Genomic DNA, 24,783 nt, shown 5'->3' on the forward strand with positions numbered 1-24,783 from the left:
TCTTGGTTGATGCACTGGAGAATAGTAACTTGTGTATATTTTACGCTATGAGTTCAGAGTCTATGCGAATATGTAAGTTATAATTTAAAACTTACATTACATGTGGTATAATAGACTGCTACAAAATGCACAAAAAGATTGAAGATAAAATGGTGCTTTCAAAATATAGATTTTAATAATACCCAGACTGTACATAATGCCTTTTTTTTTTTTTTACATAGATATCCCTTGAACACCTAGCCAGGGATAGTAAGCGCTATATAAATACATGTTAAGTTGAAAGCACACACTTGACAGCTCAGTTATTAACTCTTTGCACTACAACTAAAAAATAATAAATCTTTTTCATCATAAGGCTTTGAGTGATTCGACCAGTTAAAGCCAGTACGGGCTTGTCCTTTACATTTGCAGATTACTCTAAACATTTGCAAATTAACTCGTTGCACACATTTGCACTTCTTTCAGGCTGTGGATACCCTGGCAGAAAGGATTATTTAGCTGTCTGCCCAGCTCTGCTTTCACAGCACAGGAGGCTCGTTACATTACGCTTCAGCTGAAGTATTTGATTAAAGACAGTGTTTTAGTCACCCAAGTATTGCTGCCTTAGTGCTGTATGGGAGTGGATTGTCCAAACCTCCAGCCAGTGCTCAGTGTGTACATCTACAGCTCGACCTAACAAAGAACAATACCAATTTTAAAACACCTTCTTGTCCAGTTTGTGCACTTTAACAATGCATTATAAAAGGCAGATAGACAAGAAAAACACATGTTTTGTTTCACCTCGCCATACAACAGCCACCAAATTCATCCACACAGATGCACTTCAGTGGCATGGCTTTTATCCTGGTTTGAGAAAATGATTCTTACACCAAACAGCACCCCCATCATTCTCCCTTACAATGCATTTTGAATGCACATCAGTGCCGCATTACCTTCAGAAGGGAGTGGAATGACAATGTTGTCTAACACCTGTGCCATCACTTCCTTAGTTTGGTAGGGAGTGCTCAGAGGCAAAACAATTTGTGGTACAGCACTATAACATGTGAATTTATAGAACACTAAAATACATGGAGGCAACTGAGTGTTCCCTGAATGGAAGCTTCAAGGCCTTATTTTGATGGTACTTGTACCAAGCAGCAAAACAGCCTTACACAATTAAAATATATTGTGTTAAGTAGTAGAACCTTCTGTCCTTAAAGCACAGAAACACTTTGTGTATACAGTCCGTGCTCACTTACGCCTGTCTACATGTTCGCACTCAATCACAAACCTGTGCACTCAATGTGGAGCTAGAAACAAACTCTCCTATATCATTTGACTTATCAGAGTCTGCTGCTTAACATTTAACCATGGTGGACAGCTTGATGAATGGGCTGTCCACGCCTGTGACTGTGGTCCTTCCTGGTCCCTGCCCTGCCCCCAGGCATTTAATACACCTGTCTCCAGTGAGCAGGCTCTGAAAGTGGGTAGTGTCTGAGGAAGGAAGCCTGGCAGCTGCCGTGCCTGGGCTCTACAACACTTACAGCAAACAGCCCCTGATGTAATTCAGGAACCAAAAATATGACAGGGCCCAGTCCCTAAAAGTTGCAGAGCTGAGGAGTAAGGGTAAGAGGTGTAGAGTTCCTACAGCCAGCTCGTGTCTGTTTAACGCAGCCAAAGCAAGGAGCAGAAACAAACTTGTGAGGTCTGGGGGGTGCTGCTTCCTCAAAGGAGGCCGCCGAGCCCCTGCATCAAAGCAGTGGAAGCACGTAGCTCACCGACACACTGACCTGCTCCATGTGCTAGAGCCGGGTACTGTGAATGGAATGTTAACGTGTATTGTTACAGTGCTATTGGGCTGCTTCTCGGGGTTAGGAAGAGCAAGGAAAGGGACTAGGGCAGAAGATGTTACATGTCTTTCTGTGTTATAGTTACAGCCGCAACAATTAATGCAAATTGCGTTCCATTCCAAGCTGAGCCTGGAAGCTGCCTTTTGTTAGGGTTCAATGGGGAGCAGATGTTCGAGGAGCCACAGGGAGACTAGGACAATGGCGGGATGAATGCAAAAGAATGTAAATGACAAGGACATGGAGGGACGAATGCTGTAATATAATGCAAGCAGCTACGGGCGCTGAATCTGAACACGCACCCACAGCGTTCTTCGAGCAGGAAGGAAATAAAAAAAAATATTTCCCCCAAGGAACAGATAAACAACCAAAGCGTAAAGATACAGCACTTGGCCCCTGTCTCCACGGGAGTCCATGAAAGATAAAAAGTAGAGACAAAGAGGAAGAATTGACCACAAGCAAGCAAGGATTTTTAAAGGACATTGAAACAAACAAATGAAAAGCAGTTGGCGGGCTGTAAGCGCACAAAGTATATACAACGGGTTTCAAAGCTCAACCTAAAAACTGGCGTCTCAAGGCTTTCTCTGCTGTCATGAACATTTCATTACTGTTGAGCATAGAAATTGTGCTAGTTTCCAAACTGTAGCAAACTATTTTCCACTTGTCTGCAGTCATGATAGCTTGTGTGGGTTGAAGTTCTCCACTCACTCACAAAATATCATAATGTACTTCTAATTGGTCCATGGATGTTTACGGCCCTCATTTCCTTGTGTACCAGTGCTAATGAGAGACTCGGGCACTTTCCAAATCATTTAGTAAAATCTCTGGTGTCTCTTAACACTAAAAAGGGTGAGGGGGATATTCCAAAATCAATCCAGATTAATCTGCCTAGAAGCCAACAGGCCAAGTCCTCCTTTATTTGCTTACCCTATTTAGAGGGACTGTTTGCTTTTTTCAGTCTATTGACGATACCATGGCTCTTGTGAGAAATAAGATTAGCATTAGTTTGCCAAATGATATCTACCAAAAGAAGAAAAGGAAATGAATGCCAACTATAATGGATCCTGTTACTTTTGTAGGTGTTCAGTGGATTTCTGCATTTAACCTTAAGCTCTGATTTGAAGTTCAGTGGACGAGATGTACTCCATTTGTTGTCCTGATGGAGTACCCGCCTGCCAAATTTAGAGATGTCCACTGGCCCAGCTGATGTCTCATGCATTGGCAGGAACACCGTCACAGCATTTCTTTTCAATGTAGTGAAAGTTTGACAGAATGCTAAAGTAGCATGGCTGAGCCGTACGCCAAACATTCAGTATTTGTTTTCCAAAAACAAAATCCCAAAGTAGGATTTATCTTTTTGTAGATAAATAAAAATGATCCCTCAGATGGGCGTTTTCTCCCATGCCGTGGGTGTCATTTACCAGGTTTCATAGTCCCTTGCTAGAAAGGTTTACCTGGAGGTGACAGATAGTGAAAACTGGCCATTTGACTGCCCTCTTAAAATTGGGTGGACAGTCGGTCAAATGGCCAAACTTCTGACGGCCCTTACTCCGTTCAGCCATCAGAGGTGCATGTCAGTAGCAGATATAGGGTTGTCTCCACTGCTAACAGGCTGAAGGTGTGCCTGACTCTAAATGAAGCGGACCTTCAGTGTATGGCTAAAGGGTACTCTGTCGCCTTTGTGATGGAGAACCTAAAACCACAGCCTATACTTGTTATAATACCCCAGTGACATCCACCTACTTCGGAGGATCGACGTGACAACCTTTTGGCGTCAGGAAGCAGAGTAGCAGAAGCACTGATATTACACATCCCAGCTTATGCTCTTTACATGAGCATGTGAAACCAAAGTTGTAGGCTTCTGCTTGACTTCTGCTACTTCCTCGTAGTGGGATACCAGCTAGCTGAGAAAGAACATTTGCTAGCTTGTTGCCTCCCTTTAGAGAATTCCTACAGCAGCCTGTTTTCCCAGTTGAAACTCTTTTTGGCTAATGTGTACAGATGTGTGTGTATATATAGTGGATTTGGATATATTTGAGGGGCATCATCTTTAATATACTGTTCAGTGATTTAAGATGTAGGTTATATTAGTGTTTTGTGAATAAAACATTTGTGACATCAAGTAATAAAACAGTTTCACTTGTATTCGTAACTGTGGTTATTGACCAGCCACAGATGACTCCCAAAGCCCCTTCAGCTGTAATTACTGCATTTTTCACCTGATGCATGTTGCAGACTTTTAAAATTATTTTTATTAGTAAACAATTGCTCAATGTATGGCAAGATAATGGTTGCACGAGTCTATCGAGAAAGCAATTCACAAGGCATGCAAACGGTACGACATTATTGTTATTATAGTCAACAGCATAAATATAAAGGAAAATTGCACTCATCACAGTGTTGGTCTATATCCCGTACGGCAGGGTGGACTTGAGGGCAACTACTTATGCCAGTCCCAACAAGCCGTGAACCGAAAGGCTTCACTCCGAAGGAAACTCAGCAGTAAAAATGTGATTGCATTATGCACATTATTTTTTACCCTTATGAAATACCCTCTTTAAATACATATTAATTTAGGCCATAAAGATCTGCTTATTGTTGCCTTAAACTGTGGGTTCCCTACTTTCTTCACCAACACGCCGCACCTGCTTGGTTCCTGGAAACTGTCAGTGACCCCTGTGCTGATCTATCATGAGGCAGACATAAAGCTTGGAATTCACTGTAGTGTAAAATGATTTATCATGAGTGAATTGACTCTTGGGAATAGGGTAGGCAGGTTGTTAATATCATTCACCAAACTGAGAAAATGCATGTTTCAATTACATCACTTCAAACTGTATAGGGGACTCTCATATTTCAAACAAGGTACCCACATAGTGAAGGAGTAGAGAGAACCCCCAGTTACTACCCAGAAAATTAGGGATGCAATATGGATCTAGCAACTGGCAATATGCAATCAACAGGTGGTTTCCTGGTAGAGCTTTATGAAATTATGCAGGAATCTTCACACCTAAGTTGACCCTCATACATGAAACCAAGGCGACTGAACATTTGTTGTGACCATCAAATAGGGGTGCATTGATAATCTTGATACCCAAGCAAGGGTGCGTCCCTCCTGACCCTGCTTCATACAGGCCAATAGCTATCTTAAACTGACTATAAAATCCTTGGAAAAATCTTGGCGGTAACCATACTGCAAGCACTTTCTAAACTGATTCATCTGGATCATACCAGCTTCTTGCCTGGGAGGAACACTTCTCTGAATATAAGGAGATTGGGTAGATTTTTAGAAGAAGCTCCACAAGCGTGGCCTAGTTCAGCCTGTCTGATCCTCAACCTGGAAAAGGCATTTGACACTCTGAACTGGGAATACCTTTTCAGAGTGTTGACCACGTTTGACTTTGAGAAGTGTACTCTACTGTTGATCAGGTTGTGCTACACGAGCCTTTCTGCCAGAGTCCAGTTGGGCAAATCAATCTCCCCCCTTTGCAGTCAGTAGAGGGACCCAACAAGAGTGCTCCCTCTCTCTTTTGCTCTTAGCAATCACCACAGAGCCATAGGCATCAGACAAAGACTGCAGGGAGGAGCATGGGGCTATCCCCTTTAACTGACAGACCTCACGCATTGTCTGTGGATGCCAATGATGAGCTTGATCAGAGAATTTGGGGTATCACACAGACATTGCTTGGACCATCATGGAGTTCAGTGCTGCTTCCAGGCTATAAATCAGCTGGCCAAAGTCTTGCTTATTCCTGCTGCGCTCTAATGTCGCTCTGACCTGTATGGACTTTGGCAGGGGGAGGGCGGTTAATCAAATGAGAGAGTACTTTCTTTTTTTACTTATGTATCAGACTAAACCACGCCCTCCAGACCACCTTGACAGGAATCTCACTAAAACAGTGTCCACCGGCAGAGTACAAATAGCTTTTTAGAGCACTCTCCCGCTTTTCGCCATTGGGAGCGCTGCCATATGTAAAATAGTGATGCTTTCCCACTTAATATACATTTTCACTAATCTCCCTATCCTTACAAGAAAGTTCATTTGTCAGGTAGACTTACTTTGCTGTTGGCTCTTGGGTCTCTTGCTGCAAGAATTTACTCTGGCGGATACCCCTTGTGGCTTTGAGAAAGTCCACAAACGTCTACTCATGTGTACCAAACTCGGATAAGGGTGACCTTGATAACTACTTATGGTGTGAAGCTGCTTTGCAAGAAATTTCCTGATCACTAAACACATCACATTCTATGCCCCTGCCCTATACTTTACTTGCTTAAGCATCTGGGACTCCCTACAGCTGGTGATATGAAGCATTGGTAGGACACCGGTATTGTGACTTTCAGGATCTATATCAGGATGGTCAGCTTCTTCCTTTGATTTGCTTAGGACATACACAGGGGGCACTTTCTGAAACATGAAGTGCTCTTCAAAACTTTCTTGGTCAAATGGTCCATTTCTGACGTAGAACCCACAGCTCACTTGTTAGCCCTTACTTTACTTGTGACAGGTAATGGCATGAAACACATTAGTTGGTTACATAAAGCACTGCAATACCATACACAGTTATCACTGCTGCCTCTGCATCACACATGGCAGCCTGAAACAGGAAGAGCGTTAGATGCTGGAGAATAGGCCAGTACAATTACGTTTCTACACACTATTTGTTCAGATGGCTGCTGTACCAGGCTTGTTAAATAGCAGGGAAGTCTGCATTTTGGAAAAATACAAGTAACCAAAATAGAATAGGGTCGCTGTCTGTTTCCTGGACCAGGCTTTACTGATTGCCCGACATTTACCATGAAATGGAAGGCCACAGTTCCACCCACATTCGGGGCATGGCACCAAGTCAACATAAAATGGTCTGAGGCTGCAGGCAAAGTTTTGCACAGCGAGGGTTACAGGGACCTGAAAAAGCTCCTGATCGCCAGCGATTGGGACAGCCTGCTCATCTGAATGAAGGACCCAAAGATGACACACTGCAGCACTAACTTCAGTACTTGACCTCCCTTGAGACTCCCTAGTTCACGATGTCCTGAACCCTTTCATTGACATAGGATCTGGAGTGGCAGTGGGCGAGATATTCATACAACACTTTACTGTCTTTGGTTAAGTTGGATGGTGCATAGTTGTTTATTTGCCTTTGCAGAGCTCTGGGCTTCTTCTTTAATTGTCTCCAGATTTAAATATAATTCACGACGAATGACAGCCTTTCTCTTTTAACAAAATCCTATATTAAAGCAATGTGCATGAGAACTGTCTTTGTTTTTTTTAATTATACCTGTCCTATGGAACAGGTAAAGACCTAGTGTTGCTCGTCATTGAGTTGTAAACTGCTTGTATGGATATCAAAAATGCCAATAAAGATAGTTTAAAAACAAGTGGATTGGTCCTTACTTTGTTCCAATTAATTTTCATCCTAGATGTGAGCTTTGACTCATGTCAAAATTAATTTGATGTGGAATTGGTTCGGCCTTAAATTTTGTCCTTTAAGATATTCTATCAGGGCAGTCAGCTTCCTGGGCGCTAGAGATACTTAAACAGCACCGTTTCTGATTCATTGCTGGTCTGTGGATGATGGAAAGAATTTTTTAGTGCTACTAATGAAGTGTGATTTACTCACTACATTAAAATTTAAAAAGCAAATATAATCAAATCATACTTCATTTTCTCAAAATGTCTAGTGCCGTTTTCTGATAGGATTACAATTTACAAATTTCATCTGTTCTAACAGGGCAAATGTTGGATTTTGTATTTTATTTCAGATATGCAAGAATTGCACAGGTTGCCATGATCGCCAAATTCAGTGTGTGTCTCTAAACTGTCCAGTCCTTTTCAAGCTCTTCAGTGTCAGTCGGGATTTGTCAAAAGCGCCATATTACCGCCAGCTGCTGGACCAGTTTTGAAAGGCATAAGTTAATTATAACCAGGTGCTATTGTTTCATTGTTTACTACACTAAAACTGTTGTGCATGGTGCTGTTGCAATTTTTATTGGTTTTACCTTTTTCATTTAAGATGTTGACTTATTATTTGAATACTAAACCATAATGCTTATTAAAATCAACACCTAACTGATCTATGGAGTGCTCACTTATAACAATGTAAAAACTCCTTTTTTATGTTTGTAACATACTATTTTATAATGCAGATGTTGGCATAAGTTGTGTGTACCATCCTGTAAATCCATGTGTAAGTAAATTTCTCTTCCCTCTGGAAGAAGCACTGAAAGCCTCTTTAAAAGACTATTAAAGTGTGTTTTTCTGGAACTGTTGGCATCAAAACCATGTTTTATGGATTGATAAAGGCCTAGCCCCTCCTGAACCCTCCTTTTACTTTATAGGTTTGACTCAAAAATATTTTGTAAATAAACTTTTTTACTTTTCAAACAAGGGAATAAAATAATGTGCAATGAATTTTATACAGATAATTTGAAAGCCACTTGGTATACTTCTCTGGTTGGCCTGATTCAGAGTTAATCTTTGGTTACTTTGATCAAACTGTGCAAACAGTAATAGGTGTAGCACTTGGAAAGATTATTTTCTAAAACAATTGTTGTCATGCTTTCGCTGTTAATGGGGCATTGTGAGAAAACGTGCAAATACTTTTTGTTACAAAACTGTGGGACTGTTGCAATACTTTAAATATATACGAAATTTTATTCCATTTTTGCTTGTTTTGTATAGACATTTCTATTGCTTCTAAATATGCTTAAAATATTGTTTTTTCTCTTATGTACAGTTGAATCATATTTGCCATCCTCTTGAACACAAAATGTGTATTTAGAATATTTGTATAACTGTATAAAATAAAAAAGGAATTATGTGGTCAGTGTACTGTTTTCTAAGCTGGAAATCATTTTGTTTGCAAATTTATCAGAAACCATATAAAACTGAATAAAATACAAAATGGTAAATGACTGAATTGTTTTAAAATAAGAGCATATCTTAATTTCTTATTTTTCTCTTTAGCTCATGTATGTAGTAGTGGTATTGCATTACCAGGTTTCAAACATGCATTTGTATTATACATTTCTAAAATGTGGACTGACGCACAGAGTGACTACAACTCTTCACGTCATAAAATGTTTAAAATTATTTTAACAATATTACTTCTCATATAAAGCTCCTTGTGTTTTCTCATGCATTAAAGGAATAGGACAGTGACAGAAAACAGTGCTCCAACAGGAAGAAATATCAACACATCGCTTTCGTCTCCTGAACACTGTACTTCTTCCTGTCAGGGTGACCATACAAATAAATCAATTGATTTAAAGTTCCTTGCCTTCCAGAGACTGATACCTCATACATGGTGGATGATCTTTGCTTAACTGCATTCTCAGTGCATCTTAGTGTTTTTTCTGTTTCTACAGACTGACTGAGTACTGCCAGGTTTTGCCCACATCCAGTTGCTTATATGCAGCATTGCTCTGTATCTGTGTAACAATTTTTTTTTCCACAAATTGTAGTCACTTTAGTCACCCTAGAACCTACAAATTTCAAAGGGCACACATAGTTTTCCTATACCTTACAATCGCCAGCTGCTATGTTGTATTCTTTTTGTGAAGTTCTGAAGCCTACCAGTAAAGTTCTAGGACCTAAGAAGAAAATGAATGCTGACCTTCCGTTCAAACCTACAGATTGATGACACCTGTAAGACAATGAGTAGATATATTTTGATTCTTCCATAAAAAAGGATTGATGTTACTTAAGGAACCACAGTAGGAAAAGCCTGTACTACTAAGTCTACCTTTTTGAAAAAAAATAGACTATCATAAAATTCTTGTGAGGCCTAGTGGAGTGTAGTTAGGTTTTTGGAGGTCAACTGGAGTTGTACTAAAGACTGTTTTTCAACGTAACGTAAAACCTCTAGAATGAATTTTTTTATAGGGAGCTAATAATGTCTTGTCAAGATTGGGAAAGGCTGATTACATTTTGATCCCCCTTTACTAATGTTGCACCATTTGGAGACGAAACAAAAACATAGGAAAAGTACTCATGCTCAAATGAAGGGAACAGTAATCCAGACATGCTCCCACCAAAGCGCTACCCCTGTACAACAGCCATCCTTGTACAGGTATGTTATCATCTTGTGCATTCTTTTGAATTGGTGCTCTAAGCGTGCATGATGATGCAACTGTACAGTCTCGCACTATTACATATAGTGTACTGTGGAGTCATCTTTGTCCGGGCCCTCAGTATTAACCAATGTAGCCAACTTTCTTTTCAGTTCTTCTATTTACATTTTTCCTCATGGAACTCTTAGGGGTTAGCACTTCATCCCAAGTTAATGAGGGCCCCCATATTGACATTCCCAGTCTCTCCTACTCCCTTTTCTTTTCAGACTTACGGTACTGCATATTAGCCATCAATTTGGTCTACTTCTGCTAAAGAACAAGTTACTGACCTTCTGTAATACTCTCATTGGTGGATATTTAGCTAACAGCAGATTCCTCACCCTTTGAATATTCTCCAGGCGTCAAACTGGTTCTAAAAATCTTTGCCAGAACCCCCGTGCACTGATAGGCAGTATCATGTGGCTCTGTGCTGACATAATTCTGCTACAGAAGTGACAAACGAAGCCACTGATTATATATGCATAGTCATTTGCTTTCTAGGCTGTCGGCACCCACAGAAACAGAGCCAAACAGCAAATTGGTTTCCATCAGTGTGCAGCTCGCTAAACTTGGGGCCTTATTAGATGGAGAAAGAGCCAAGAACAGCGAGCCTGTAGGTCCGGTGAGGAATCTGCAGTTGGAGGATCTTCCAGAAGGGCATTACCGAAGGTAAATAACTTGTTATTCTGATAGACACCTCGAACCAAAGATTCCTCACTTTTTGAATAGATACCAAAGCAGTACCTCCCAGATGGAGAGTCTGTGAACTGGCTGAAATCAGAAAGTCCTGCAGGCCCAAGCAGGCAAAAGACCCATCTGGGTGGACCTGGCTATCCAGACATTAGTGCTTTATGAAAGCGATGCTCATGTAGCAACCTGGTAAATGTCCAGAACAAACATTCTACTTGCCAACAGCTTTATCTCTGGTAGAACGAGTCCACAAGCCTTCTGGTTGCTCCTTCTTAGCCAATGTGTGGAAGATCTTGATGTAGAGCATGGTCCTATGAGAAATCATCCTCATTTGCACTGACTTGGCTTTTTTCTCCCCAGCGAATCCAATGAAGAGCTGATCGTCCATGTGGTGTTCTCCGTATTATGGATACAAAAGCGAAGAAGTGATGCACACATCGGCACATAAGCCCCAGTCACGTGCTGATGTCAGTTCCTTTGTTTCCATGCCACCAGAAATGGATCCAGAGCTACTTCTTGTCTCGTCTTGAAACCTTTTTCTTTACAAAGTGTTGAAAGTCCATTGTGCAAGGGAAAACTTCATTTCTCAAGACTACAGGCTTAAAACTTTGCAAGTAAGTGTCTGTAACTGATTCCCATCAGGTTTGTCTTTGGTGTTAGGAGTCATAATCCTACCCCACAGCGATTGCACCTTGTTAAATCCCAAGGGTATTCAGGACCATGAGACAAAGTTCTGCATCGCAAAACATGAAAGTCTCCATGCCATGACGGGACGGAAGGGAATGTCTCGATTCTACTCCCAAAGTCCTTCCTGTGGCAGATCATCATGGTCAAAGCCTTCAGATAAGTCGAAGAAAAAAGTGTGAGTGTGACTGCCGCTCTTGAACTCCAGAAAAGGCGTGAGGGCATCAACATGCCTTTCAGTCTGACTCCCAGAGCTATTCCCTATTAGAGCAGATTACAAACCTTGTCTCAAAGCAACATGAATTTCCACGCCATCTGTTACACAGTTGTAAATTGAAAAATTCTGAGAAACCATGTTGTGGCTCTTTAACACATTACCATCTCCCTCTGGCTCATGTTTGGGCTTAAGGAACCACAAGGGCCTCCATCTGGGACTCACTCAGTGGGTCCTCTCTCAGCACCAGCTGGACAATCTACAAGTTCCACTCTGGTTTTGTTGCTGACTCTGATCCCTGTGCCACAACCCACACCAGAACATGCAGTATCAATGCTGATGTTGACAAAATATACCTTATCAAGCTTTCCAGGGGTGGGATGTGGCCACGGAGTCGGAGATGGCGGATGTGGGGTAAACTAGCTTTGAAGCCTAAAAGCTGCAATTGCCAGTAATCCTGCTGAAATGGGCGCCTAAGAGGTTCTTCCGTTATATGCCGTGGCTGGTGCCCTGGAGGAGACCTCTGGACCGTGGAGGCTATCCTCCCTCAGTAGGCGAAACCCTTTGATAAGCAGTGAAACTGCGACCGGGTCTCCTGTATGCTTTCTGCACCACTCCTATCCTCAGAGTGGGGATGCTTTACTGCGACGGCTGGATAGGAGAGGCAGGCTGAATGAGCAGACGGCTGGGAGGCACTGACCTCGGCAGGAAGAAGTGAAGCTCCGGGAGCCTCCTCGCCGCATCAGAGGAAGGAGGAAACCCGGTGGTAACCTGCTTAGCCTTCTGGCCTCACCTGCGTGATGCAGCAGGGCAGACGTGCTACATCACCAGCCAAGGTACCTGGCCATGAGTAGAGCTGTAAGGCCCGGCCAGGCCATTTCTGAGCACCCATTGCCACAAGTGACCCTGAGGAGGGGGCACCTCCTCACCTGCTTTTCCCACTGTGACAACACAGAGAGGGTCTCCAGTTAAGAAGAGGCCAGATCTTAGCTAGAATTGGGGCACCTCTGCATCATTTGGAGACACGGCCTTTAAAGAGCGGTGAGTGGGTCCGCAGCATCTTTCCACACAGGCCCTGACACAGCAGGGGAGAAGAGACTCTGGGTTGCTCCTGGACGGCGAGTTGCGGAGCCGCTGTGCTTCGGGAAGGCCTGGGGCTCGGCTGGGGGAAGGCCAGAGACCGACTCTCCCGCCACCCCCACCTCCTCTACAGCACCACCCAACACCAGTGGCACCAAGGAGGTAATTGGTACACCCCCACAGTAGCAGCAGATGGCCCAAACTGCTCAGCAGGACCGAGTAGTAAATATTTAGTTAGTGAGTTGACAACCATCTACAGATGGGGGTGAGGTGGCCTAGGGAAGGCCGATGGCAATGGGCAACAGCGGCAAAGTAGCAAGAGGCACAAGACTGCCCAGTAACTCATGGCAATGCACTAAACCTCCCTGGTTGCCGGCAGACTCTGACAGGTGGGGACCCGACCATACTCCGCTACCCTGGCGGCACCATTTAAAACTGGCAAGGTCTTCGTTAAAAGGTGTGCATTCCCCAGAGGGTGGGGGACTCTGCCCGCAGGACTCACCACTAACAGCCACAGGTTCTTCCCTCACACTGACGGATGTTGGGGATTCTCCAAAACAGCACACCAGTGGGCTACCCTGGGACTGCGCCAGGGGCAGACAAAAGCAAAATCTCATTTCCTCCCTCCCTCCCCAGCACCCTGCCTTAGTGAAGACTCCAAACGTGGGATAGGAACACTCAGGACCCTGCAGGTCTGAGTTGATAAATTGGACGCCATCCTCAGCCATCAAATCCTCCCAAACATCAGTAGAGACACATATAGATGAGATATGGTTGGAGTTTGGCCTCCTGTGAGAAGACCAGTGTAAACTGACAGCCCAGGTCACTAACACAGATCGCTATCTCTTGAAATGGACTCCACAGCTGAAGTCCCAGGAAAGGACTACCAAGGACCTTATAGACAGGGTGCAACTCCTGATGTTGGGAGCTGAGGTAGCCGAAGGCAGGGATCTGCTTAATCACATCCGAGCTGTGGGCCTCCCAGAGGGAGCAGAGGGTACCCAGTAAATGATAGACTTCCTGGAGAAACTGGGTGAAGCTGTTGACACCCACACACACACACACACCCGACACACACACACCCGACACACACACACACACACACACACACACACACAATAAAGGGAGCACTGGGTTCCAGCCTGCATGCCTCCACCTGGGTTCTCCCCACGGCCTGTGGTAGCCCATTTACTCCATTATAAAGGCAGAGCTGTGACCCTTCTGGCTGTCAGGCTTGCAACACCCTAAGCCAGGCATCAGTGTTCCTAGACTTTACGGTACAAACTCAACACAATCATGCATCGTTTCTGGCAGTGAAATGCATGCTCAGAGAACTGGCTATCCAATAATCGCTGCATTTCCCAGTGAACCCGAGACTGAAAGGCATGTTGAAGCCCTCACACCTTGTCTGTGTTTCAAGAGTGGCAACTGTACATACTTCGAGGAACCCCACCTCAGCCTGGGACTGGGTAGAAACTCACTTTGATATGACACAGGGACCCTCGCTGTTGGACCTGGCCCTTTGTGCAGGGTCATCCTCAAACTTTTTGTCTTCCTCCTATTTCTCTGACCCTCTTTTTGTTGGCTCTAGGACGATGAGCACGTTATCACTGCTGATCAGTGCTAAAGTGCATGTGCAATCCCTTCTAAACTTGGTATTTCTGATGGATACACCTACCTGTGGATTCCTCACCAAAAGAATTCTCCCCTCGCGCCAGCCTTCAACGGAAATTTCTTCTAGCTCTGCACGTTGACGATGACGTCACAATCGCCCGACTCCACGCAACGCCACATGACGTCATCTAGGCAATAAGAAGCCGTTGTCGACGTGCAGACATCAGTTCCCTTTTTTCCGTGCCCGAATAACGGTTGTTTCTTCGAGGCTCACAGGGAGCTACTGTTACCAACGGACGGTTACGATGTCGCAGCCTAGAAAATCAGGCTTTGAACCTTGTAACCAATGCAGGGGTCGGATGTCGGTTACCGACCCCCACGAAAACTGCCTCTGGTGCCTTAGTTCCGATCATGAGGTCGAGGCATGCGGTTCGTGCCAGCGCATGAACCCTAAGGCACTCAAAGAAAGGGAGGCAAAGTTATTCTTGGCCCGGTCCAAGAAGAAGAAAGAGAGGCGTCATAGGAGGGAGTCTTCGTCAAGATCCTCTAGGTCTCGTCATCACCATAGTGGCTCTCGGCTCCGTCATGGATCTCGGCGCTGATCAAGCAAAGGATGGTCCAGGTCTAAATCGGCTTCTCCGTCGACTCGGCGTCGTCCGACGTGGGAGATAAGCCCGACCGTCACCCCTCCACCTCCGGCGACCCCGACGCCACCTGGGTCGGTCTTTGAGGTGGAGCCTCCCCAGGGGCCTGAAGGTTCTCCTGGCCAGGAGTTACCTGGACCCTCTTCGGCAGCTTTGCCGGTGCCGGTGCAGCAGCAACAGTACCCGGCTTTCCCGACTCCGGGATCGGATCCTGCAGCGTTTTTGAACGCTATGTTTAACATCTTTGCTTCCATGGCGCCGGGTGGAAGTCATGCAGGTCCGTCTGGTCCTTTGGGCTACGACTTGGGTGTTCCGGTGTCTTTCAAGTTGGCGCCGTTCACCCCGTTTATGTCTGCTGCGTCTGAAGCGGCGCCGATGCCTACGACGTCGATCAGGATGCCTACACCTGTTACGGCGACGTCGGATTCGCCTCGGATCCCATCGACGTCCAAGAACGCTGTGGAGCCGGAGCCTCCGGCTTCGGACGAATCAGAGGTTCGGCGCCGACTGAGATCTTCGGCGTTGGCTGACGCCTTGTCGACTCCAGGCTTGGAGTCCAAACTTAGATCAAGGCGCCTGGCCCTTCGTCTCTTGGAATAGGAGGAGTACGCGAGGCAACACCTGGAGGAAGGAGAAGTTGTAGAGCCCTCAAGTGACTTCCAGGGTCTGGACTCAGCTAGTGGCCTTGACACTACCCCGGAATGGGATCTAGCTTCTCCTGGAGAGATCACAGAGGAAGCAGCTTCTTTCCATAAGGTCATTCGTAAGGCTGCGGACATTTTGGATATTACTCTTCCTACCGCGGAGGTTAAGAGAAATTTGACAGAGGTCCTCCAGCCAACATCTGCTTCTGCTGAGCCGCCTCTTCCATTCAATGAGGCTCTGCTGGACCCTATTAAGGATATTTGGATGAAACCTGTATCCACCGCTGCGGTCAACAGAGCGGTGGCTCGGCGTTACAGGACGGCGCCTGGGGATACGGTGTTTCTTTCCAGGCAACCAACTCCGGAGAGCCTTGTGGTCCAAGCTTCATGTTCCTCCAGATCCTTTCCTGGCTCGTTTCCTGGGGTTCCTGCTGATAGAGAGTCGAAAAAGATGGACCATACTGCTAAAAAGACGTTTTCATCGTGCAGTATGGCCCTTAAATCTTCCAATGCCACATGCATACTGGGACGTTACATACATGCCCTTATGGAAGAGGCAAAGGGCCATCCTAATGTGTCACAGGAGATGCTGCAACTCTTTTCGGATGCTCAAGCGGCTGCGACGCAAGTGATCCAGTCTGGTTTGGACACTTCGGACTCGGTGGCTAGGGCCATGGGCATGACCATAGTCTCTAGGAGGCAGTCTTGGCTTCGATCATCGGGCTTCTCGACGGACATGCAGGCTACACTCCTTGATCTTCCGTCTGATGGGGAAAAGCTCTTCGGTTCTAAGGCTGACTCAGCCTTAGAACGTTTTAAAGAGAGCAGAGCGACAGCTAGATCCTTGGGACTCCAGTTGTCAGCCTCATCCACCTTTAGAGGCTTTCGGAGGAAGACTGCAAGGACCACAACAAACTGCTTCTACCCTGCCTTACAGATCCTTCAGGTGCAGGGTTAGAGTCCGTATGAGAGGAGCCACCTTGCAGCACTCTGCCTCTTCCTCGGGAGGGGTGCAGCAAGGAAAGCAGCCGTAGTCCTCCACCATTCCCTGTCCATTCGTCTCCAGTAGGGGGGAGACTTACCCTTTTTCTTCCAATGTGGGAGGTCATAACATCAGACTCCTGCGTCATCAACATTGTGAAGAGGGGGTACGCTCTTCCCTTTCGAGAATTTCCTCCCACCCTCCCTCCCCGCCCATCCTTCTGTTCGGAAGACCATTTTCTCCTGTTATAGCAGGAGGTATTATCCCTATTACAAAAAGGTGCAATAGAGTTGGTTCCCGAGCAAGAGAGGGGTCAGGGGTGCTATTCAAGATACTTTCTGATTCCCAAGAAGAATGGTCGGCTGAGACCGATTTTGGACTTGAGGATTTTGAATTGGTTCCTTAAACAGGAAAAGTTCAAAATGCGAACCCTCTCACAGGTTCTTTTGGCGTTGAACGAAGGAGACTGGATGGTGTCGGTCGATTTGCAGGATGCGTATTTTCATGTTCCGATCCTCAGATCGCACAGGAAGTATCTCCGTTTTGTGGTGGGATCACAACATTATCAGTTTACGGTCCTCCCGTTTGGTCTTACTTCAGCACCTCGAGTCTTCACGAAGGTGATGGCGGTGGTAGCGGCAGAGCTCAGAAGAAAGGGGATCGCTGTGTTTCCCTATCTGGACGATTGGTTGATCAAAGCCAGTTCTCCAGAGCTCGTGCGGTGCCATCTCCAGTCGACGACTCAATTGTTGTACGACCTGGGGTTTTCAGTCAATGTACCCAAGTCTCACCTGGAGCCCTCTCAACGCGTCCTGTTCATAGGGGCAGTATTGGACACAACATTGAATCGGGCCTTTCCTCCGCCACAGCGGGTTCAGGACATGCAGGCTTTGAGTCCAATGTTTCGAAATGGAGAGGTAGTTCCAATCCTCAAAGTTCTTCGTCTGCTCGGTCTGTTTGCTTCTTGCATACTGTTGGTCACTCATGCACGCTGGCACATGAGGGCTCTCCAGTGGTGCGTCCGCAGGCAGTGGTTTCAGCACAAAGGGGATCTCGAGGACTCGATAAAGATCTCCAGAGATACTGCAGTGGATCTTCAATGGTGGGCAGCGGTCGACAACCTGTCTCAAGGAAGGCTGTCCTCGCTACCCCCACCAGTGGCCTCAGTGGTAACGGATGCTTCCACTCTAGGGTGGGGAGCTCATCTGGGGGACCTGGAGATCAAAGGCCTTTGGTCTCCAGTAGAACAGAAATTACACATCAATCTGTTAGAATTGCGGGCAGTACGGCTGGCACTCAAGGCCTTCCTCCCTTCCATTCGTGGTCAGTCAGTCCAGGTTCTAACGGACAACACGACCGCAATGTGGTATATAAACAAACAGGGAGGAGTGGGGTCGTATCTTCTCTGCAGAGAAGCTCTTCGACTCTGGTCCTGGCTTCAGGACCACAAGATCTGCTTGATTGCACATAATTTGGCTTGCCTGAATGTGCGTGCAGACATTCTCAGTCGACGCAGCTCGGTCGACCACGAGTGGCGTCTTCATCCAGATCTGGTTCTGTATATCTTCCAGATGTGGGGATATCCACAAATAGATCTCTTTGCAACTCAAGAGGATGCGCAGTGCCCACTGTTTTGCAGCTTCCAGTATCCGGTGCAAGGAGCTCTGGGGGGCGCGTTTCAGATGTCCTGGAAGGGTCAGTTGCTTTACGCGTTTCCCCCCATACCCTTAATTCCTCGAGTTCTGAGGAAGATCCGCCAAGACCGAGCGCAAGTCATCTTAATAGCTCCGGATTGGCCAAGAAGGGTGTGGTACTCGGACCTACTCCAACTCTCTCAGTGCCCTCCGCTCCGTCTCCCTTGCAGGGTGGACCTCCTCTCGCAATCGTAGGGGCAGATTCTACACCCCCACCTCCAGAGCCTGCATCTTCATGCCTGGAGATTGAACGGGGCAATCTGAGTTCCTTTTCTCTCCATCCAGATGTGGTAGAAGTTATTCTATCTGCCAGGCGACACTCCACCAAGTCAATCTATGCGAATCGTTGGGCTAAGTTTACAAGCTGGTGTGGAGAGAATAGTTTAGATCCTTTAAGAGCTGGTTTATCTGACATTTTGTCATTTGCGCTCTATTTGGCACAGAAAGGTTTTTCAGTTGCCACTGTTAAGGGTTATTTGTCTGCACTATCTGTATTTCTGTGCCTTCCTGATCAACCATCCTTCTTTAAATCACCAATTGTTTTAAAGTTTCTAAAGGGACTCTCTAATTAAAGTATCCACCCACGCCATTCGTTATGCCTCAGTGGGACCTTAACTTGGTTTAAACTTTTCTTATGGGGGCCCCGTTTGAACCCATGCACTCTTGTTCTTTACGGTTCCTAGTATTTAAAACTGTTTTCCTGGTGGCAATAACATCTGCCAGAAGGGTTAGTGAGCTTCAGGCTCTAACTGTAGAAACCCCATTCCTTTCCTTCTTCAAGGATAAAGTGGTGTTGAGGACCAAGGCGGCTTTCCTACCGAAGGTTGTTACACCCTTTCACCTGGGGCAGTCAATTACTCTCTCTTCCTTTTACCCTCCACCTCACCCATCCAAGGAGGAAGAGAGGCTCCACCGGCTGGATCCGCGAAGAGCACTGAGCTTTTACGTCGCCAGGACGAAAGAGTTCAGACAGGATGAACAGCTCTTCGTTGGATACGTGGGGAAGAGGAAAGGTAGAGCGGTCCACAAGAGAACGCTATCCAGGTGGGTCATTCTATGTATTAAGATCTGCTATTCTTTGGCAAAGAGAGATCCACCTGTGGGGCTTCGTGCCCATTCCACCAGGGCCAAAGCAGCTTCATCGGCTTTGGCTAGAGGTGTTCCTGTGGCTGACATCTGCAGGGCAGCGACCTGGGCATCCCTCCATACTTTTGCCAAGCATTACTGTTTGGACTCTGAGGTCAGGAGGGATGGCCATTTTGCTCACTCAGTGCTGCAAGCTTTCTTGGTTTGACCATTCGGGCACCCACCACCGGAGGTTATACTGCTTGGGGACTCTATTCTTTTGGTGAGGAATCCACAGGTAGGTGTATCCATCAGAAGAATAAGTTACTTACCTTCGGTAACGCTTTTTCTGGTGGATACAGTAACTACCTGTGGATTCCTCACGGTCCCACCCACCTCCCCGTTACCTGACTGGTCAAACCAGGATCTCTTTGGGTGCGCATCCTTGGACTTGTATATATATGTAAATAGCTTTCACATGCATATGGTTGTATTCATTGTATATACTTTTCCTTTGCAATTTAAGAGGCACCCATGAGCATATGCACTTCTAAAGGCAGTTGAAAACATGGCTATTTCTAGAGAGCTTCACCACCCCATATCCTGGCTACAGAGCCCAGAACGACCGTCGCACCCTCTAGTGCAATCCTCAGCCTACAACCCACAGATTGGAAACAACCCAACAAGCAAACTACTTTCGATGTGCAGGTTGCTGTGGCATTATATAGTTATCTACTTGCTTATATACAGTTATGGTCCATAATAATATTAAGAGCATAATGTTGAGCAGTCAGTAGCAAATTGTAACTTATACCTCATACATTCATATAAGACATTTCCGCTAGAAGGGTTGTCCATCACCAGTACTGGACAGCCAAGAAAACATACATCACCAAATGAACAACCATGGAATAACTGAAGAGATCTGTCACACACTGCTGGACAATTTGAAGGACTTTAAAGGTCCCAAATATATAAGTTTTGACCTCTTCTCTACATCTCACAATGACACTAGGACATTCGATGATAATAATTCTCCCCTCAATAGATCTAACCACTTCTCTTCCTCCAACCATGCCAGGTCAAGACCACAACTATACACAAAATCTCAAACTGGAGAACCCAGTGCCGTAGCCAGTTAAGCAGACTATACTCATAAGAAACACTTTAAAGGGGAGCGATGTGGCCAAGATGGCAGACATATTTCATTAACGTTTCGAGACCACCTTTGCCACCTATAGTGATCCTGTGACTTTGAGAGGTTAAATTGCCCCATATCCTGCTACAGTTGAGCCTCCACCAATCCCCAGGTTCATGCTTGCGATGACTGTGTATCTGCTGAGAGCTTGCTGGGCCCAAATGGTGGTCTGCTAGCACCTGAGCCAGAGGCCCCTAGGTGCATGAAGGAGGAGCCCAGACTAAGGTAGTTGTGGCTCGAGGTCAATGTGGGATCCTGCTGGCAGCAGCCTCTGGCCGTGGCTGAATTTTAGACCCCTACTGTGCCAAGCATAGCCCACAGCAAAAAAGGCACTTGTTGGAGGGCACGCTGGCAAGGCCACTCTATTCCTCCAGGGACCACACTAGAGAGACCACGCTACCCTTGCCAACAGTGTGCCTGGATCAGAGGCACCACAGTCACTGGGCAGTCTGTGAGGACTGAAGATAGCCATGCGGCTCCCAAGGCCTCATCTGGGACTGGTGTCTCAAAAAAGGCGGGGGAGCTTCCTGATTTCAGGTGCCGGTCTCAAGTGCCCTGAGCATTACCCCAGCCGCTCCTGCTGCCTCACGCTCCTCCCCATGGATATTATGAGTCAAGCATGCCGGGTCATCAATGCTGTAACTGGATAGTAGAGATCGCGGGAGGCTCTCTCTGGGGCAGACCTGGCTGTGGAGGCATGGCCCCTTAACACCGGAATCTGGAGGCACCACTATACATTGGACAGGCTGGTGTGGACACTTGAGGGCTCTCCAGGGGGGTTGACATGGGGGCAACCAGCTGGGGCCTGCAGGAGACACTGGTGAGGTCCTTCCCTCCTCCTTCTTCCCCTCGCTATGGCCTGCACCGCTGTCTCATGCCCAGGGACCTGAGTGAAGGTTTCATCACCCCTATCCTTACTCCTACCATGCACATAACGCTTCACTTCACGACCAGTGATGGGAAAAAGAAAATGGGCCCGCACTCAAGCCCAAACCAAGATGGACAAATTTATCGGGCAGCCCTTGAATGGAGTCAGTTTACGGCAGGGGCTCCCCCACTGCAACAGCAATCCTCGTCCAGTAACCCAGGCACCATTTTACAGGCCAAGTCTTCTAAAGGGGTAGTCAAAACAAAGATAGGAGAAGTGAGGGTCAATATTTCGCTATTATGCCAGGACCTGCACAATGTGGTCAACAGGATGGCTCAGGGCCCAGGCTCCACACTGGAAGACGAGGTGAACGCACTTAAATGTACTGTGTCCAAACTTCTCTGCACTACTGCAATCCTAGAAACTCAAACGGAGGATGCAGAAAATAGATCCAGACAGAATAACTTAAGGTTTGTTGGATTTCCTGAGAACTCTGAAGTCCCTCATCCAGAGAAGATTCTCAAAACATGACTAGAGTCCAGGATACCGAAGAAGAAGTTATTTCTGTAGTTTGTGATCAAACAGGCACATCGCTCCTTGGTTTCCAAGCATAAACCACCGGGGGCCCTTCCTCGCCCCTTGATAGCCCATATCTTGAACCACAAGGACAGAGATGCAATCTTTCCAGGGCTCTGACCTTCGAGTCCGCTCGCCGTAGGATCTTTTCTGACTATACCAGGGTGGTCCAACCGCAGAGGAAGTCCTATGATGAAGTTAAACTGGATCTTTGTGCAATGAATATGCAGTTCAAGTTCATATTCCCTGCAAAGCTCAAGTGATCCACAACTCCAGACACACTTCTTTGAAACTCCTGAGGAAGCCTGGGAATCGGCACCTGAAAAATAGACCCTGTGCAATAAGTAATCTTTAGACTGCCACTCCCGGCTGCCGCAATCGACATCCACTAACTAGCTCCCGAAGGAGAACACGATCGCACAGAGAGAGGAGACACACCCGCAGCCCATCATTTTCCTCTGATCCTAGCAGAACAAACTTGTGCAGCAACAATCGCTCCCTGGGGGGCCAGGGTGTGCACGATTCAGATTTCAGCTGCAGCCATCACTGAGCAATGAGGCCCTGGAATAGAATATGGCCGGCCAGAGGTTTCCGTTGTTACTGAACTGGCGCCAAGGCAATATTTTGAGATTCATTAGTTCTTTGGAAATATCCTGCACAGGAGGGAATGGCTCAAGCTACAGGTTTACCTACAGTTGTTCTAATGATTAGTTTTTTGGGGGATTTCAGCGTGACAGATGCTTCAAGGGAAGAAGCGTGAGGTGGGGGGAGTTAGGGTAAGGGGTTGTTCTACATAGTTTTGTTTTTGTGTTTTAATTCTAGACCACTTCACATTCACATGCAGGGAATTGCACACAGACACACTCCCAAATGGTAGTTCTTTTCTACACATGATGGTAGTTTTCTCTCGTATTGGCCACACCGGAGCCTCTGTTCTACATTTATGCATAGGGTGACCAATGGTGACCCCAATGATGCATTTTAAGGTTATGTCATAGAATGTTAATGGCCTCCTTGACAGGGGCAAATGCATGGCTGTCCTACATCACACTAAACGGTTCATGCCTCAGTACTGATGCTTCAGGGGACACACCTATAGAGCACTCACTGTCCCCTTCCGCAGCGATTTGGGTATGACTTCATATTTCATGCAGTGCTTGTACGGGGGTTCCAGAGGAGCAGCTCTTCTTTTGCACAAGACATTCCCACTGGTAGTGACCTCTACAGTTGTGGATAGTCTCCTGGAAGGTCAGTAATATAACTTTCTAAGTTCCTATGTACTGCCACAGCCCTGAAAGTGATCGAAAATGCCATCCTTGCATTCCCTCAGGGGCTCAGTATGATAGGGGGTGACTTCACTGCCTCCCTCAATTCCACTCTTGATTCCTCTGCCACGCCCACAATGAGCCTTTTGTCCCGAGCTAAACAATTTCTGACCTGGATGGACTCGCTTGGGTTATGCGATGCTTGCAGTATCTGACTCCCAGGGGACTGGGAGTATACACACACTTGAGCCGCACACCACACATCTGTCCATATAGAACCACTTCTCCTTCCTACCACTGACCTCCTTCACTTGATAGGGGTCATGATCCTCTAAGGAGGAATCTACAGCCACTCACCTGTTGCTACTCACTTCAAGAAGACCAAACACCACCTAACACTGTATCTGGCGTCTCAATGTCTGAAACTTAGTCGATACCCAATATTCAGAGCATTTATCAACTGAACTTCAGGCATATTTTGACCACGATAATAATGTGGGTGGCTAGAAAGGTCACTATTAAGAGTGTAGCGAAAGGCTATCTTACACCTGAAGCGAAAGTCATGCTCAGTCAGGTATGCACACTTGAGCACCAAAATTGGATCTGGACCGGCATATCTCACTTACCCCAATGGAAGACTTAAGCTGCCAACTCCTGATCACAAGGGTGTACTACCATATGCTTTATGCTAACCAACCCCAAGATTAACTCTAAGCTACAACTTGGATGAGCCCATTAGATCTGACAAAACTAGTGATACTATCACTGATTTGAAACTGAGGAAAACACCTGAACCCAATAGGTTTCCCCTGGTATTCTACCAAAATATTTGAGACCTGCTTGGCCACTATCTCCTTGCTCTGTATGAGGAGGACGTAGACATCGAGAGGGTCCTTGCGAAACTCACCTAATGTTCATCGTACCATCTGTTTTCCTTGATTAACCTAGAGATCAAAATCTATGCTGAACTATACTTCGAGAAGGCCTTCGATTCACTCGACTGGTCTTTATTCAAAGTCCTGGAGCAGAGAGGGTTCGCCTGAAGTTCAGAACCTATGTATGGCTGCTATCGAATGGTGTTGGATGCCTTCACAATCTATAGTGGCACCAGGCAGGAGTGCCCCTTGTCCTAGCTGCTTTTGCCCTACCCTTTGAGTCCTTGGCTTAGATCATCCCCTGTGACGCGTGGGTCCAGGGTTGTGAGTGGAGTGGACAAATGGAGGACAAAATCTTCCTATATGCAGATGACATGATCCACTTTCTAGCTAATCCACACCTCTTGGGACCTCATTCCCTGGAGATATTAAGAGGCAGATTTAAGAGCCCCTACTGCCACATTATCGCCATTTTTTATGCTAATGTGGCCCAACAAGGCCAAAATTGAGCACCAAATTTACAAAGTAGCTATGCATGCACTGTGCCACTTTGTCACCCTTTGCTCCACATTATGCCTGCGCCAAACATAATGTATGCAAAAGGGGTGTTCCCCGTTAAGGGGGCTGAAAGAAAAAATATATATTTGCGTCAGTTTTTTCAGCACTTTTAACACCTACTCGGAGCAGGCATTTAAAGGAGGCACACCATTGTTTTCAATGGGTCTCAATTAGCTTTGCAGGATTAGCATCAAACT

The 24,783-nt window shown here is 46.1% G+C and overlaps 1 protein-coding gene across 3 annotated transcripts in view; it reads left to right on the forward strand.

Annotated features, from left to right (window-relative positions):
* Window positions 1–8,644, forward strand: part of REV3L (REV3 like, DNA directed polymerase zeta catalytic subunit) — a 948,974-nt gene extending 940,330 nt beyond the window's left edge. For all 3 annotated transcript variants that reach the window (XM_069234598.1, XM_069234599.1, XM_069234601.1), the window contains exon 32: window positions 7,587–8,644. In XM_069234598.1, coding sequence (XP_069090699.1) covers window positions 7,587–7,727 — 141 coding nt within the window. In that variant the 3' untranslated portion in view covers window positions 7,728–8,644. The remainder of the gene's footprint in view (window positions 1–7,586) is intronic.
* The last annotated feature ends 16,139 nt before the right edge of the window (window positions 8,645–24,783 follow it).

Source organism: Pleurodeles waltl, chromosome 5, assembly GCF_031143425.1.
Source record: "Pleurodeles waltl isolate 20211129_DDA chromosome 5, aPleWal1.hap1.20221129, whole genome shotgun sequence".
Classification (NCBI taxonomy): domain Eukaryota; kingdom Metazoa; phylum Chordata; class Amphibia; order Caudata; family Salamandridae; genus Pleurodeles; species Pleurodeles waltl.